The following is a 16,645-nucleotide window of genomic DNA, read 5'->3' as shown; positions in this document are numbered from 1 at the left end:
TACAGGCCCCCTCTTTAATAACCACTGTTTTTAAAGACTGGGGTACTGCAATCAGCCCATCAGAGAAAAGAGAGCACATTTTGTGTAAGCTTCCATTGGTCAGAGTAAAAGTTCAAAGATACTTTGTTATTTGTTTACAGAAGTGGTTTTGGTCCAATAGAGATTAGTTTACAAACTTTCATTCTGTGAGTTTCAACAACTGACAAGTTATTCGAAATGAAACTTTTACTGTATACAGTATTTCGAAGTATTTCCTGCGCTAGAAGAGCCAGTTTTAGCTGTGCTGTCACTGAATCTGCAGTTTCCTGACAATGGTTTTTAACACTGAATAGGGAGAGATCAAAACACTTTGGAAACAGGAGCAGTTATCATTAACTTTGCAGAGTACAGAAACTAAAGTTGTAAGGAGGCAGCAAAAGAGGCACTGTACACTTTCTTTTCCTGACACAAATATGAGAGGGTTGGTGCAAAATTCATGTCCCAAAGGTTAGGAGCCTTGCACCGATGACAATCCATGCCACCGTGCCTTGCATTTCTGTGCAGTGACATGTGAATGACAGAGAAAGCAGCAAACAATTTTTACCATGTTTTGGTTTTTTTGGCTCCGTGTTGTAGACATCGGAGTGAGACACAGGCAACCCAGCAGAAAGCAAGAACAGAGGAGAGGAGCGACCCAAACACAGGATCATGACAAGCTATAAACAGAACCACCCAGTGAAATAAAGTAACACAGGCAGCCCGAGGAAGAGGACAGAGGTATCATCTGCCTCCCACCCCGCCCCCCCTCCTTAAAAAAAATTATTGGGATTTTTAAAAATGGGTGCTGTTTGCAATCAATAGTTTTGCTGTTGCTGCTCTACCTTTGGAAAGGAAGGGCAAAGTCCAAAAAAAAAATATTGCAACTCCAGAACAGAGAACAAAGTCAAGAGGATAAGAGAGAGAGGGGGGGGAAGCTTAGCTATTATGATTCCCCCCCCCCAGCAAAACAAAAAACCAGGCCAGGGACAGGATGCTGCCCAACTAACACAGAGCCCCTGACAAGGTCGTAGCACTTGGAAGGGACAAGATAAATCCCAAGGCAACCCTTCTCATCGTCACCTGCTCTGGCTCTCTCTCTCCCACCCCCACCCCCTCCAACGTTCCCAACGGAAAGCCAGTGCCTCTTTCATGCCCTCTCCTCCTCTGCTGTCCCTGGAAAAGAAACGCGTGACCCAATAAGAGAGGAAAAGTGAACTAAGGGTGGCGGGGGGGCGGAGGGGGGAGAGAGAGAAGAAGAAGAAAAACCCACAACATTCAAAGGCGAGGGTGAGGGAATGAGTGAGAGGAGGAGGAGCCCCGCTGCCTCGCCAAGGTAAGCCTGAGGTAACAGGAAGGAGACCTTGTCCAGGAAAGAGGCGGCGCAGAAAAAGGGGCAAGCATCTTTTGCTCTGGATCGCGCGCATCCTGGAGGGAGAGGGAAGCGAACCCCCCTCCCCCTTTACCCGTTTGCCTGAGGAGAGCGAAGAGGGGCGCGCTTTAATGGGCGGATGGAGGAAGGAAGGGGGGGTGTCAGTACCTTTCTCTTCCCTCCAGACCTTTTTCCGCTTGTTCCCGGGATACATGGTGCTGTGGCTGGCGGAAGCTTTGAGCTGCAGGTTCCCCAGGCTCACGGGCGATGGGGGAAGCGCGCCGACCCGGCTGCGGGGCTCGAGCGAGAGGGCACAGCTTGTTCCGCGGCGGCGGCGGCGTCTTCGGTGGCGATGCTCGTCGCCCTCCTCCTCCTCCTCCTCCTGCTGCTGCTGCTGCTCGGCACCTCCACCTCCTCCTCCGCTCGCCTCCTCCCTCCTCTTATCTCTCTGTCACACATACACTCCCCTCACAGCGCTCGCCGAATGGGTCACGCCTCGCTCTAACCCGACAGACACCCCCGCAGCGCCCGCCTCCGCCGCCCGTTGGCCCCGGCAGATGTCGCTCAAGCGACGCGCCCCGCCCCGCCCACCTGCGCCGCCGCAACGATTGTTTAAAGGGGCAGGGAGGCATAATGGAGGGAGCAGGAGGAGGGGCGGCAGGCAGGCAGGCGGGGCACCCTGGCAGGCAGGGGAGGGGGAGGGCAAGAGGGAACAAAACAAAACAGGAGGAGCTAGACCTCCATTCGAGTATGCCACCTCTGTGCAACCTGCCGCCCGAGGCGGTTGTCCAAACCTTGCCTCATAGGTGGGCCGGCCCCAGGAAGAGTAGGATTCTCTGTGCTGCCTGTGGGAGAGAATTGACAAGGGTGCACCTGAAGTGGAGCTTGCTCTAAGGCACATCCCGGTGTCCAGAAGAAGAAAAGGGGTTTAAGGCTTGGGTTTTGGAGCTGCAGAATATCTTCTGGGCACATATCCTTAGATCCGCTCACTGCTGGGCTGCAGCTCAGTACCTTACCAGTACCAGTAAGACTCAATGAACTTAAGTAGGGGTTTTACTTGCAAGCAGAGCAAGTAGCCAAGCACTGAGAAATTTGAGGTCTGTTAAAGTTGCCCAAGTTTGGTTCCCTTTGGAAGTAGGTCACCGTTAAAAGGTCGCAGGAGTTTATTGACATTTTGTAATATTTGCACTTATTTACACATATAGAGTGAGCATAGATGTGGACATACTTAATAACACGGCTAACCAAAGTCCACTGCTCTTATCTCAAGGGGCCATCCAAAACTTTTAAGATGCTTAACAAAAGTCAGTTCTCTGTGCTTTTTCATGTGTGTGTGATTCTCGTTACACAGAGACATCTGCATTACCTCATCCTTAGCTTGGGGGCTTCTGCTACCTTTTCTGATTTTTATATTCATAACATTCCCAAAGTGATTCTGAAGTAACAATTGTCTAACCATTTAGTTCCCATGGCAACCCAACAACAGAATTTACTAGAGGTGCCACATAATACTGTTCAGTAAGAACTCACTCATTTAGTGTGGCAGAGCACGCTACCTATTGAGTAGGTGCCTTCACTGTACTCTCTTGTATGCCTGCTAAATTTTAATGTTTCGGTATTTTAGTATTTAACTTTTGTACGTTTAAAAGTATATTATAAAACATGGTTGTGGTTTTTTCTTGATTTACTGTTTTGTCTTTTGTAAACCATTTTGAGGTTTTTCTACACTCAAGTGGTGTATAAGTTTCATTCAATAAATAAATAATAAATAAAAGGATGTGCCTGGCCACATCTGGCCAGCCAGTTTGGGAAACATTCTGCCCAATCTTATAACACCATGCATTCTGCCCTCCTACAGTCTGCAGTGGTCTGTTTTACTCACTCCTCATTCTACAACTTCATTCTTTTTCATGTTTAGACCCTCACTCAACAGGAGCTGGGCAGATTTAAAGTGTATTAAAAGGTTCTCTGAACATGGCCATACTCCCCCAGTCTTTGGTAAGCCCATACACTAAAATTCTGTGGAATCATAGAGCAGACACCACCAGAACTACTTATTTATTTAAAGCATTTATAATCAGCTCTTTAGCCCAAAACATACCAGAGTACCTTACAGAACAACAACAACAACAACAACAACAACAACAAATTAAGAGTCCCAACCCTCAGGTTTACATTCTAGCAAACCATGGCACAAAAATGAAAAGGGAGTGGGCAGCAAACTCAAGGAGCACTTTAAATTAGTTACAATTTTTATAAAGACCAGCTGCAGAGCTGTAGCTACGGAGTGGGGGGTGGGGGGAGCCAGTTTTTGTGCCCCAGGTGAAGCCTCTAGAGGGGTGCCATTGAGGCTCCCAGCCTTTGTGTATGTGCATGGGTGTAGCTAGGCCCTCAATTAGCTATGTCTTTTTTATTGATTTTTACTGATATGGGGGGGCAGCTGCCCCTCCCTTGCCTACATAGCTGCCAAGTTATCCCTTTTTTAAAGGGATTTTCCCTTATGCTGAATAGGCTTCCTCGCGAGAAAAGGGAAAACTTGGCAGCTATGCTTGCCTATGCCCATGTGTATGTGTGTGTGTGTATACAAATATGCATGAGTGTGTGCGTGTGCCAAACTGGGTCTTTGACCCGAGTGAAATGGATCCTAGTTTTGTCCCTGCCAGCTGGAACGGAAACAGTTCAGGTAGCCTGATGATAGGTGACAAGGAAGAAGAGCCAAAGGCAGATGATCTCTCAACAGAGCTTATATAGAATAGTCCTTATTTTCCGCTCTCTGCATTCCACACTCTTCCTGGTTTGGTTTGGTCCAGATGTTCCTGGGACTACAATACCCATCAGCCACAACCGGCCGGGCCAACGGTTAGGGAATATGGGGAACTTGTAGTCCAGCAACTCTAGGTCCCGTTCCTCCCCATTTGCATGCAACAAGAGTGCTGGTGTGCATTAAACTTGCAGCTTTAAAACGCTTGCCCAGCCCCTGGCTGGATTGGGGTCGGAGGGAAGCAACACCCTGTTGCTGCTTCTGTTGCTGCCCAAGCAGCGACTGATGCCGACACCAAAGCACAGCCGCCCTGCTCCTCCCCGCCGCTGGTTTCAAAGCGATCTGAATTTCGCCTTCCCAACGCAGCACGCGGGAACACCAGAGGCTGCACGCGTCTTTTTCCGGGTCAGCAGGAGCAGCGGGGACGTGATTGGCTGGCAGGAAAGAAGGCGGTTGCTAGGTAACCGCGTCAGGGCAGAACCTTGGGGAACGAGGCGGAGCCGGCGAGGCGGCGGCGATGCTGGTGGCAGGCAAGGGAGGCGCCTCCTGCCGATTGGATGAAGGCGCCTTTGCGGGGCTTGGGGGGCGTCAGTTGACTTGGGAGGGCGTATAGTGTGGCAGGCTGTCCTCTTCTGCTCCCTGTAAACAGTCTGAGGAGCTCCTGTGCAGAGCAGGGGCAAGGATGCCTTGTCCAGCCTAGCCCCTGGTCCTGTCTCTTTTGTGGGAATCCCAAAAGCAAAGGAAGAATTTGACATGAAGGCTCCTCTTGTAGCACTGGTTTTGATGCCCTTCTGGGTCACAGTGCATAGTAGGTATCTGCCATTATCCTTGTTTTTATTGTTTTATTTAAACAAAAACAAAAAAACCTTAATTAACACGTTCTTTACAAAGAACTTTTTTAAAAAGGCAGTTGCTGATCACTAAGCATCTTACCTGGAGGGAGAAGGTGTGTCAACTTGACGAAAATATTGGGGGGCAGGTAAGCCCTACCCCAAATAATCACATAATGCGGCACATGTACATGATTTGAATGGCAATGCCTATTAACTTGAGCGGTCCCCTCAAATATTTTATTAGGGGGGCTGAAGGGGCCCCTAGGAGTTGGCTCCTATAGGAAAAAGAATGGAGGTATTTCTTATTGAGCACCGATTCAGATGTTACGCTTCTTCCCATTCATGCCCACATTTTATTTTGTTTTGTTTTGTTGCATAGATACCCCACTTTTCCTCCAAAGAGCTAAATGTTGTGTGCATTGCTCCCTCCCTCCCTCCCTCCCTGTTTTATTCTCACAACAACTCTGTTGACTGAGAGACTGTGACTGGCCCATGGTCACCCAAATGAGTTTCATGGCTGGAGTGAGGATTTGAACCCTGGTCGCCCAGGTCTTCATCCAACACTCTAACCACTACACCATGCTGGGGGAAAACCATGGAATTACCACCTGTACCGGTAATAATCACACATGCAGCTTTCATACTGTAATAGTGGAAATAGGTTTAGAAGTAGCATCACTGACTGTTTCGCTAGTCACTTCCTTCACTAGTATCCGAAGGGCCATCAGCCTATAAAACAGTAGAAGATATGGAAGGGCCAGGCTGTGAAACAATATGCCTTGCACAGTGTTGAGCAAGGGACTCCATTTCAGTATTAAATCTGGCCAGGACCTCATGATCTGAACCCAGATCAGCTACGATTGTAGACAAATTGGCAAGATTGCAAGGCAAATTCAATTGCACTTTGCCGCTAAAATGGCCAAAACAATATGGCAGCCGTCCCAAATCAAGATGGTGCTCCCGCCAAAACACGACCAGCAGCGTCCACTGGAGAAGAGGTACAATGGCGGTCTCGTTGGAACCAATTAGGGAGAGGGGGGTATTCCCAAGACCAGAAAATCGCCCACTGACCCCTGAAATCAGATTCGAAGCAACCGCTATGAGAGGGGACTCTCCACTGTAAAAAGCCGGCTTGCTCTCGAAGCCCTGACGCCGCAACCGCAGCTATAAAAAGTGAGCCACTGCACACAGCCTTTTAGCCGGCACTGCAGTGGCGAGCTCCAGGGGCCAAAGCCCTTCGTAGGGTGGGAAGGGGGGCAGGACTGGAATAACCGTGACAGAATTAAAAGAATAAAAGGGAAAATGGGAAAGGTCAAGGAATAACGAAAACAGATCACTGTAATCATTGAAGGTAGAATGGTCTCTCTTTTGGCTCACAGTGGACACGATGCTGGTATTCTGATGCACTGACCAAGAGAGAAAGCTCAGGGTCATGTGCATTGGCATATACAGTATAGTCCCTTGATCCATTTTCGCTAGCGTCCCCATTGGTCAGAATGAACCCAGCATCAAGGGACCTACCAATAGGGTGTTGTGGCTGACCAATCGTACCCACCCACAACACAAGGGTTTGGTTACCAGGTCTCACTGCAACACGTGCCCTCTTTAAGGGAGGACCCGATTTGTGCTCTCTGATCAAACAAGTTGTGCAGTTTAAGCACTACAGACCTGCATTCAGTGGAGGGCTTGTTGTCTTGAAGCCCTATTACATGCACAGTCAAACTGATGTTCACACATGAGCTTCCATTTAATGACTACAGCAAGTCATTCTTTCAGCCTCATGTTTGAAAGTTGAATTCATCCCAATCTAATTGTGCAAATTATGATTCCCCATTTAAAGATGTACCTTAAAGGTAAAGGTAAAGGGACCCCTGACCATTCAAACCCTCAGAAATATGGCCAACACTGCTGCAGTAAAGGTTTAAGTGGCATGTGTTTTCACTGGAGACAAAGGCGTTACCTTGTGCCCTTGGCAAGGAGCTGTACTGGTGCCCCCTGTGGGCTCCTAGCTACTCCAAGCCGGAGTGGAGACGCATGATGTTTGTGGCCCCCTGAGCCTGTGCCATTGGTGGGGGTCAACCTAGCCGCCCCTAGATATGCCCCTGATTGGAGAGTGACATAACATTTTATAGTTAAACTAGCTTCATAATTAAATTCCCAGAGGAGCAGCCACCTGAGAAGAGAATTCAAAAGCTAAAGGTCCTACTCCTTGCCCTACCACCTCTGATAAAGAGGGTTTAGTGTTGGCCCTCATCTGCAGATCTCAATATATTGCAGTTAGAAGAAACGATTGGCTCTCCTCTCCCTGAATTATTTATTTTACTTTCAAAATCAGTAGTAATATAGAAGTAGACTGGTGGTGAAAGGAATGCTGTACTTTACTGAGCACTCCTGTGGCACGTAATCCTAAATTAATTTTTTAAAATGTAAAGTTTTGTCTTCCTTCCAGCTATATTCTGCCATTCAAACATATTGATTCAATGTTTGAAGTGAAATTGAATTTTATCAGAAGCAGTTTTGCAATCCGCTATCCTGATGTTTACTAGTTCTTTTTGTACGTGCAATGAGGAATTTCCAGAATGGAGTGGACAGCCTCTTTCCTTTTCACCCTTTCATCCCTTGCTCATTAGATTTGTACAGGTATCACGCTACTGATGCAGGATTAGGCTAAGTGCCAAGTCAGGGGTACCTTTACCTTTACCTTTTTAGTGCTAAGGAGGAAGTTGCTCCTGCTGCCCAACAGAAATAATAAACAATTAGAATATACGCTGCCTTAGTGCAACACCTCAGCGTTGCAGATAAGTGCCAATTATTTACGAGCCCACAAGAAAAAATGCTGCCTATCTAAATATAGGAAAAGGAATTAAAAATAATGAACAGTCTGTCTCACACACAAACACATGCACACACACAAACACAGGTAGCGAGATGGAAGGTAGAGGGAAGTCAGCCTTCTTTTTGACTTCTGTCTGACTGTAGATCCGTCTCACACCTTAAAATGCATAGTTCTGAAGAATAATTAAAATTATGTTCAGATGTTAATAACTATCCTCTGTAGCATGCGTCTAGTCTCACAATTTATAAGTAAATTGTAGAGCATTCAAAAACCTTTAGAATGCTAGAGTTGCCAAACAAATCTATAGTTTCTCCAAATCCAACAAGGAGGATTACTCTCCTGTTCCCAGACATTTAGAAGTGAACAGTGAGATAGCTAAAAAGGGAAACTACCGTATATTCTATTTTTATAATTTAGGGGGGAAACCTTACAGAGGTGAGCACAAATACTTAAGTCAGGGGAATGAGCTGACAAATATTCAGTGTCAGTTGTGACATTAACAATCAAGGGATGCTATGTTTTCAGATAAAGCTGACTGAAAATAAATCTCTTATGCTCCTCTTGAAGGTTGCCATTTTGTGACTGACAGAGGCCCAGAGATTTTCAACAGTGGCCAAGCATGCAGAAATTCAGCAGGTGCAGCTTTCTGCTAGGGAAAGCTGCATCTGTTAGATTTCTGCCTATTGTGTAGCTATTACTACAGTTACAGTGTGTGGAAATCCTAATATTGGTTATCATAACATATTTTTAAAGTGATTGTTAACTGAAACTTTGATAAAGTCACAACCTTTGACCAGAGTTGTATGTTTTAGCATAAATGTCTGCATTTGTGCTCCTAATTAAGGCTGCAATCATACCTGGGAGCAAGTCCCAGTGAACTTACAGCTGCTTTTTTGTGCTGTTCAAGTGTGGCGTTTTTCATCTTTGCAATTAAAATACAAAGTTTCTTCAAAAGAAAGGGCTACTTCATTGTCACATTGTATATATTTTCTGCCTCTTCAGTCTAATTTGTATGATTTAATGATCAAATTGGTGTGCAGTACAGAAAATCCACTGGCCATGTAAAACTATTTCCTCCCCCTTAAAATATAATGCTTTTAAATAAGCTGTGCGGAAGCATCCACAGTATACCTTATTAACCAAAAAGTAAAGCAAAGCAAAGTGAGAACTGTTACGGTATATTCTGATGCCTGCATTTGATGGGTCTTGTATCTAGTTTTATATATTGGGTGTTTCATCTTCACGTTTGGTGACTGCATTTTGTACAGTCTTCCATTTCCCTGTGGAATCTGTTTCCTCAACTCTATGTCTACTACAGTCGCCCCCCCCCAAAAAAAACCCACAGGCCATTTGATGCTGTCAGAATAATTTAGCCTGATGTAATCTTACTAGCTTTTCAGTCTACGTATTAAAATGCTAGGGAAAGGTTTCCATAATGATTAGAAAGTAGAGCTGACACCATGGATGGGAAACACACATTCAGTTCAGTTTGCATTTAAAGGTGTACTTACCTACCCACACTAACTGAAACAATAGGGGAACTGAAACAAAGCCATTTGCAATGCAGTTCTCCAGCCAAGTTGAATGTACAAAAATGCATATACTACAGTAAAGTGTGCACACAAATGCATATTATATTGGGGGGAATTGCCTTGCAAATATCTCTATACAGTATGATGTAAAATTGCATTTGAATGTATTAAGAGAAATTTGCCCTAAAATGCTGGTGAATTTTCATCCACCACCACCACCCCACCCCACCCCAAAAAACCCCAATTGAAACCTTTTGTGGAAATGTGGCAAACAAAACTTGGAAATGTGAGAAATGGAAAGAAGCCAAAATCTACATACAGCCATACCTTGGAAGTCGAACAGCATAGTTCTTGAACGTTTTGGCTCCCGAACGATTGAAACCCAGAAGTGACTATTTTGGTTTTCGAACGTTCTTTTGGAAGCCGAACTTCCAATTGGCTGCAGGAGCTTCCTGCAGCCAATCAGAAGCTGCACTTTGGTTTTCAAACATTTTGGAAGTCGAACGGACTTCCGGAACAGATTCCATTCGACTTCCAAGGTCCGACTGTATTTGTTTCTTTCTAGGGAACAGCACCTGGAATATGCTCATCATGAATAAATTGGCTCCCTCTATGCAACTGACTGGTGTGGGAATTTCCATGAATGATGGGGCATGTCTGCCATTTTAGCCCATGTGCACTATATGTTTAAAGCAGTAGTATACCACTTTAAACAGTCACATCTTCCCCCAAAGAATCCTGGAAAGTGTAGTTTGTTAATAGAGTTGATAGGAGACTCCATAGCTGCCAAGTTATCCCTTTTTTTAAGGGATTTTCCCTTATGCTGAATAGGCTTCCTCGCGAGAAAAGGGAAAACTTGGCAGCTATGTAGGAGACCCCTATTCCTCTACTAGAGCTGCAATTCCTAGAGCTTCCTGTGAACAGGGATTGTTAAACCACTCCAGGAATTGTATCGGGGTGGGTGGGGATAGAGGTCTCCTAACAAATCTCAGCACCCTTAACAAACTTCAGTTCCTAGGATTTTTTGGGGGAAGACATGACAGTTCAAAGTGGTATGATGCTACTTTAAATGCAGACCTAGCCAGCATGAAAAATTGTCAAGAATGATAGGAGTCTAGTAACCACATTGGCGCCTTGTGAACTGGAGGATTTTTTTAAAAAAAAATCTGTATCTGAAACAATTACCGATATTTCCTTGTAGTCATTGGCTGACATGGTAGTCTACACTGGCAGATTCTGCTTATTATCAGACTAGCAAAGCCTCTCTTTTCCAGCCTTTGACATTACTAGACCTCTGTTTTTCACATTTTAAACATTTCAGTTAAAGGAGAGTCAATATCAGCATAGTAAGAGCTCTTAGGTTTTTTACTTGCTTGTTCATCTTGCTTACCAAACAGTTTTATTATCTTCTATAATAAGAGATCTGCTAGGATAAATGTGCAACACTTTGCTTGGACTAAATATTGCCTCAAGTTTACTAATGTGTGACACTGGTTCACTCTAACAAATAAATGTTAACCAACTGGTTCACTTTAACTAATGCTAATCTTGTTCATTCATAAACCTTTGCATATTTGCTACCCTTAGGTTATTTCAAGTTCATTTTGTCTGCTTGGATAACTGCAAGAATCTGGAGAAATGGTTATATGGTCCCTAGAGCTTTATTATTCTAATTAAACTTGTCAGAGAAATTATTTTAGGTCCACCACATAACATAAAAAATAAGCTTCCAGACAAAAAAGAGTATTAATTTGTAGCTGGTATGTTTGTTCATGTGAATGTCATTTTGTATTATACTGTATATGAAAGAAGTCTCTGCTGCTTAGTTTTGTTTCTAGTACAGCTGCACTTCACAGGGAAATTAGAAACAAATATAGAAGCTAAGAGAATTCAGTAAACTAGAAAAGTTATTTATCCCAGCAAAGTTGAATATGTCAGGGGTTCCCAGATTGTGGTCCATGGGCCACCAGTGGACCAAGGTCTCATTCAGGTAAACTGTGGTGTGTCTCTGGATTTGTGGTTGAAGACAGGAGGTGGTATAGCCATCCATTAAATACTCCTATTGATTTTTAGTGCTTTTTAGTGCTCCCTTTATTTCTTATATCATGCTTTATCTTATTGCAACCCAAGCCTATATTGAGAGAACGCAGAGCATTCTCAACCCAAGAGGGTCCTGCTCCTTTCATTTCTGCAAGCTTGGATTCATAGACCCTAAGTATTGTGTCTGACCCCCTCTGCAGCATGAAATGACAGCACACCTTGAGCTCTGCCCTCCCACTCCAGCTTGCAAAACTGTCCACTGCAAATCTGGAACTTCCCCACTTGCACTCTGGTGGAATAGTCAGTCTCTCACTCTCTCTTTTACTGATGTCTTCTCTCTTTGTGTCTTTTCTTAAGTCAGTGACTAAGTCATTCCACTGATTACCTCTTGATGGCTTCTCTGCCAGGCAGTTTCCTGGACAGGGAAAGCCAACTATTTGAAGTACTGTATAGCTTTCAGTTTAACCCTCCAAGCATTGATTAATTATAACTTTTATTAGACCCAGGAATTTACAGGGATCTGGCCCCTCACAAACTCATACCAATGCTATAATATGATGCATTTCCTTTCTTATTTAGGCAATGTACATCCCCATCCTATTTGGTAGTTTTCGATGTGTTTAGCAATAAGGGGGGGGAACCATCTTGATAGTCCAATTAAACTTTTTTAAAGGGTTAGATCCTGACCTACTGTTCTGCAAATGGAAGGGCTCCTTTTGTTTGTGAACATTATTGAGATCCAATGAAGGCTCCACAATGGAGGAAGAGAAAGGGAAATAATTTCCAAGTATCTCCCCTTCTCCCTATTTCCCCTTCTCCCTGTAACCCCCAATACCACCTTTCATGTTGATCCAGAGGGTCCCTGTTGTTGTTGTTGTTGTTGTTGTTGTTTAGTCGTTTAGTTGTGTCCGACTCCTTGTGACCCCATGGACCATAGCACGCCAGGCACTCCTGTCCTCCACCGCCTCCCGCAGTCTGGTCAGACTCATGTTCGTAGCCTCGAGAACACTGCCCAACCATCTCATCCTCTGTCGTCCCCTTCTCCTAGTGCCCTCAATCTTTCCCAGCATCAGGGTCTTTTCCAGAGAGTCTTCTCTTCTCATGAGGTGGCCAAAGTATTGGAGCCTCAGCTTCAGGATCTGTCTTGCCATCTCATTTTTGACCACATCCAACTTACCTTCATCCATGGTTCTTACATTCCAGGTTAGCATGTTGGAAGCCTTCCGACCTGAGGGGCTCATCTTCCAGCGTCATAACTTTTATATGCCTGTTGTATTTGTCCATGGAGTTTTCTTGGCAGGGATACTGGAGTGGCTTGCCAGTTCCTTCTCCAGGTGGATCACGTTTAGTCAAAACTCTCCACTATGACCTGTCCATCTTGGGTGGCCCTGCTTGGCATAGCTCATAGCTTCTCTGAGTTATTCAAGCCCCTTCCCCACGACAAGGCATTGATCCATGAAGGGGCCAGAGGGTCCCACAACCCTCCAAAGCAGATTTTCAGGCAGCATAGAGGATTGCAGGAAGAAGCATGAAAAACGTACAGTTCCTTGCCCTGCTCCAATTAATTTTAATGTTCATTTTGGCACATACGATGCTCTACATTTTTGAAAGAGATCCTGAGCTTGAAACTGAACCCTTAATGACTCTTGCAGGTTACAAACTCGTCTACTGTCAATTTACATTGATTACTGTACTTTTTTGTAATATCTTATCCTTCAGTAGCCTTGAGTTAACGAATACCAGATAATCTCCTGGGCCTTTATTAGTTCTCATTCTATTATTTTTTATTCTTTCCTCTCTTTTTTAAATCTAAAGGAGGTTCAAGAAGGACCAGAATGTAACAAAATAATTTCTTTGTAAAAGTCCTGTCTCATTGTGGGTTTTGTTTTCCGTTTTTTTTGTGTGTGTGTGTGGATCAAGACGGCTTCCTTTGTTTTTCTGTAAAATGTTCTTGTTTCTCTGTAACACGTTTTTGTGAAAAGTTGTACTCTATTTGATGTCTTTATTGTTTTCAGAATCAGAAGAAATTCTTGAGAAAAAGAGAGGAATTAACATTTCAAAAGAGGTAAATCACTACTGCCTTTTCAAAAACTGCTTTGTTTTTATATGAATTGCATTTTTATTGTGCTTCTTAAAGTATATTAAAATAAACAACAAATCACAGATTTTAGCACATGGCTCTTTTCTATATGAGACCAGTATAAAAAGCATGAAGATTCATTCTACTATTGGGTAAATCACTAGAAAAGGAAAGAGAAAGTAAATAATTGAAAAGAGAATAGATATGTACTTGGAAATAACACATGCTAAGTAAGACAATTGTTGAAGTCAAGGGTATTGCCCCAAACTAGTAATAGATTGAATCATATGAAAATGTGTTTTGTACAGTGCACATGGCGAACTATCCATTCAGACAATGTTAAAATGCATTCGGTTGGATCCAGATTAGGAATGTAATCCTAATCCCCTTCCCCTTGACGGTTGAGTGGCCAAATTAGGATGACACATAGTTGCCTCTCTACCAGCCTCCACTAGCAGAGAGGAATACTGTTGGGAGTCTCTGCCATGGTGGAGGTCCCAGCTTTGCCTTAGCAAGTAGAAAGCTACGGCTGGCCATTCTCCCACCTGCAGTAGCAAGCAGAAAGCCACAAAATGAGGTGTTTTGTGGCACAACCCACAGTGGCTAGAATCTGCTGGATCCTAAGCTTTGTGGATCCCCCCCAAAGGATCATTTAAAATATCCACAGAAATGCGAAAGTAATTTTCTAAAGTAATTTTCTAAACTGCTGTTCAGTCCTCATAATTGTTTTTTTTTTTAAATCTTTTTAAGAAACTCCATGTAGAAGTAAGTCTTTCAGCATCCCACAGGCTCTGTAATGCAATTCAAAATGTGTGGGTTCCTCGCCTCTATGAACTTTAAATTACAGTGGTCCCTCGACTTACGAAGTACTCGAGTTACGAATGAAAAAAATGGCCGCACGCTTACGGTTTTTTTGACATCCGAAAGGAAAACCGTTGCGGTTTAGATGGGGCTTTCTCGACTTACGAATTTTAGATCCGGTTTACTCGACTTATGAATTTTTCCGTTTCCAATGCATTCCTATGGGAAACCGCTTTTTTCAATTTACAAACTTTTCGACCTACGAATGTGCATTCGGAACGGATTAAATTCGTGATGCGAGGGACCACTGTACATTACAGACAGAGGTGTATTTAGAGGAGCATGGCCAGTTCAGTCGCACTGGGTGTGGAGCTTCAGGGATGCTTCATGGTGTACCACAATGGAGTGAGGAGATAGAGGGGCGCCACTGAAATTTGAGACCCCAAGATCTACAACTGTTACAGAGCAAGTCCTCCTTGGGAACAATGGGAATTACTGGTCTGTTGCTCTCAGAGGGAAATGTGCAGCAGAAGCATGCATGCCTCCAGTACTCAGACCACCTGGTGGAGGCAGCCAGAATCCACGGACTGGAGATTCTAAAGTGGACTTCATTATCTGATCCACTTTATGATCTTACCAGATTAGATCAAGTGAGTCCACTTTGGAATCCGACCTGAGGATCCCATCCCTACCTCCTAGCAATTCCAAGAGTTCTGAGTATTCACCTTGTGTCCACCAGTGTTGTGGCCCTTTTAATGTGGAATTTATGCCATATGAGATAAGGCATGTTCCAAGCATCTACTCTTTCAGATAACATGCTCCAGACATTTATTTACTCAAGCCTTTTCTGACTTAAATATTTAATTGCTGTCCACTGGTCATCTTCTGGTGTTGTACTGTGATCTTTGCTGTATTGTTTCTGGTGTAAGTTTTAGATGTATTTTTGGTTTTCTATACCTTTTCTAATGTTTTATAATGTGAGTGGTTTATAAACCTTCTAAAATAACAATCATTATTTATATTATGTGGAAGAATGATGCCCACCCCTGTTTGTTTTTGCTGTTTTTATGTTGCTGTGCTAAACATACAAGTGAGCTCCATAGCTGCCAAGTTTTCACTTTTCTCACGAGGAAGCCTATTCAGCATAAGGGAAAATCCCTGTAAAAAAGGGATAACTTGGCAGCTATGGTGAGCTCAGAGATTGCCGGTATTAGCTATGTTTCTCCATGCTACGAGATTTTTGTGTTTCCTTGTTAAGTTCTTGCTTCATTCCAAACGGTCACAATAACTTCTTTCTGCTGAGTGCTTTCTGCCTACTGCCTTCAGCAAAGTTGACTTTGACTTACACACACAGCCTAAGTGATAGATGATATAGCTGATGAATAGTTGTTTCTTATTCTCAATGCAAAATCCCTTCTAGGGAAAATAAAAGAAGCTGCTGCAAAATGAATCATTTCATGCAAATAAAAAACCATGACTGGGGATAAAAGTTGCCTCTGATGATTATGCTCAGGTTGATCAAATCAAATAACTGAAATACAATTTTGAGTGTGACTAGCTAGAGCTCATTTTAGAGCCGGAAATGAAGCGAAGCATGATTAAAAAACAATTGAATTTTGTTTCAAGTGAAAGAAGAGGCACTCAAGATGAGCACATTTTGCATATCATCCCTCAAGTGACATTATATAACATGCTCCACAGCAATGTGGGATGTGTGCAATGTCATCTGGGCAAAATTAAAAACCACTTAATTCTACTTAGTTATTTGTAAAGAAAGCGTAGTTCTGCAACATCCATTTAAACAATTGTTTAAATCCTTACTGCGAAACTGCTCGGACCCAGGCCTATAAAGCATGGAACAAGCAGGAAATTACCCATGCTTTCTCGACATGGGACAAGCGGAAGTGTAGACAAGCCCTGTATGAGCAACTAAGCAGATTCTAGGACCTGACCAGACGATTTCTTTCAATTTTGTAGATAGATTACATATATAAATTCAATTGTTTTGCAGGAGACCCTGAACAAGAGTAAAAGATTAACAGTTCAAGATTTATTATCACAAGGTAATCATTTCAATTCAAAGCTTAACTGTCTCCTACTCCCTCAAATTTTGTGTATATTCTCTCGGAGTGTTAGGCAAAATTTGAGCTGTAAAAGCTTTCTGAATGAGTTCTGTGGTACCTTGGTTTACGAACTTAATTTGTTCCCGAAGTCCATTCTTAAACCAAAGCATTCTTAAACCGATGCGCACTTTCCCTACTGAGGCCTCCTGCTGCCGGTGCCCTTCCACCGTTCGGCTTCCGTTCAGCTTCCGAGCCAAAGTTCGTTAACCGGAACACCTACTTCCGGTTTTGCGGAGTTCGTTCACCGAATAG

The 16,645-nt window shown here is 43.7% G+C and overlaps 1 protein-coding gene and 1 long non-coding RNA gene across 3 annotated transcripts in view; one reads left to right on the top strand and one right to left on the bottom strand.

The window, feature by feature from the left end:
• MACROD2 (mono-ADP ribosylhydrolase 2) overlaps nt 1-1,888 on the bottom strand; it is an 898,190-nt gene extending 896,302 nt beyond the window's left edge. The window contains exon 1 of one of the 2 annotated variants that reach the window (XM_035110056.2): nt 1,556-1,888. In XM_035110056.2, the coding sequence (XP_034965947.2) occupies nt 1,556-1,601 (46 nt within the window). In that variant the 5' untranslated portion in view covers nt 1,602-1,888. The remainder of the gene's footprint in view (nt 1-1,555) is intronic. The other variant, XM_035110055.2, reaches the window with a different exon arrangement.
• Nucleotides 1,889-4,745: 2,857 nt separating this feature from the next.
• LOC132591826 (uncharacterized) lies at nt 4,746-16,333 on the top strand. Its single transcript, XR_009557240.1, has 3 exons — nt 4,746-4,956; nt 13,405-13,454; nt 16,282-16,333. It is a non-coding gene; the product is annotated as an uncharacterized LOC132591826 (long non-coding RNA).
• Nucleotides 16,334-16,645: the final 312 nt, after the last annotated feature.

Source organism: Zootoca vivipara, chromosome 3 (assembly GCF_963506605.1).
Source record: "Zootoca vivipara chromosome 3, rZooViv1.1, whole genome shotgun sequence".
Classification (NCBI taxonomy): Eukaryota; Metazoa; Chordata; class Lepidosauria; order Squamata; family Lacertidae; genus Zootoca; species Zootoca vivipara.
The sequence above is the reverse complement of the archived record's forward strand: the minus strand, read 5'-3'. Positions and strand labels throughout refer to the sequence as shown.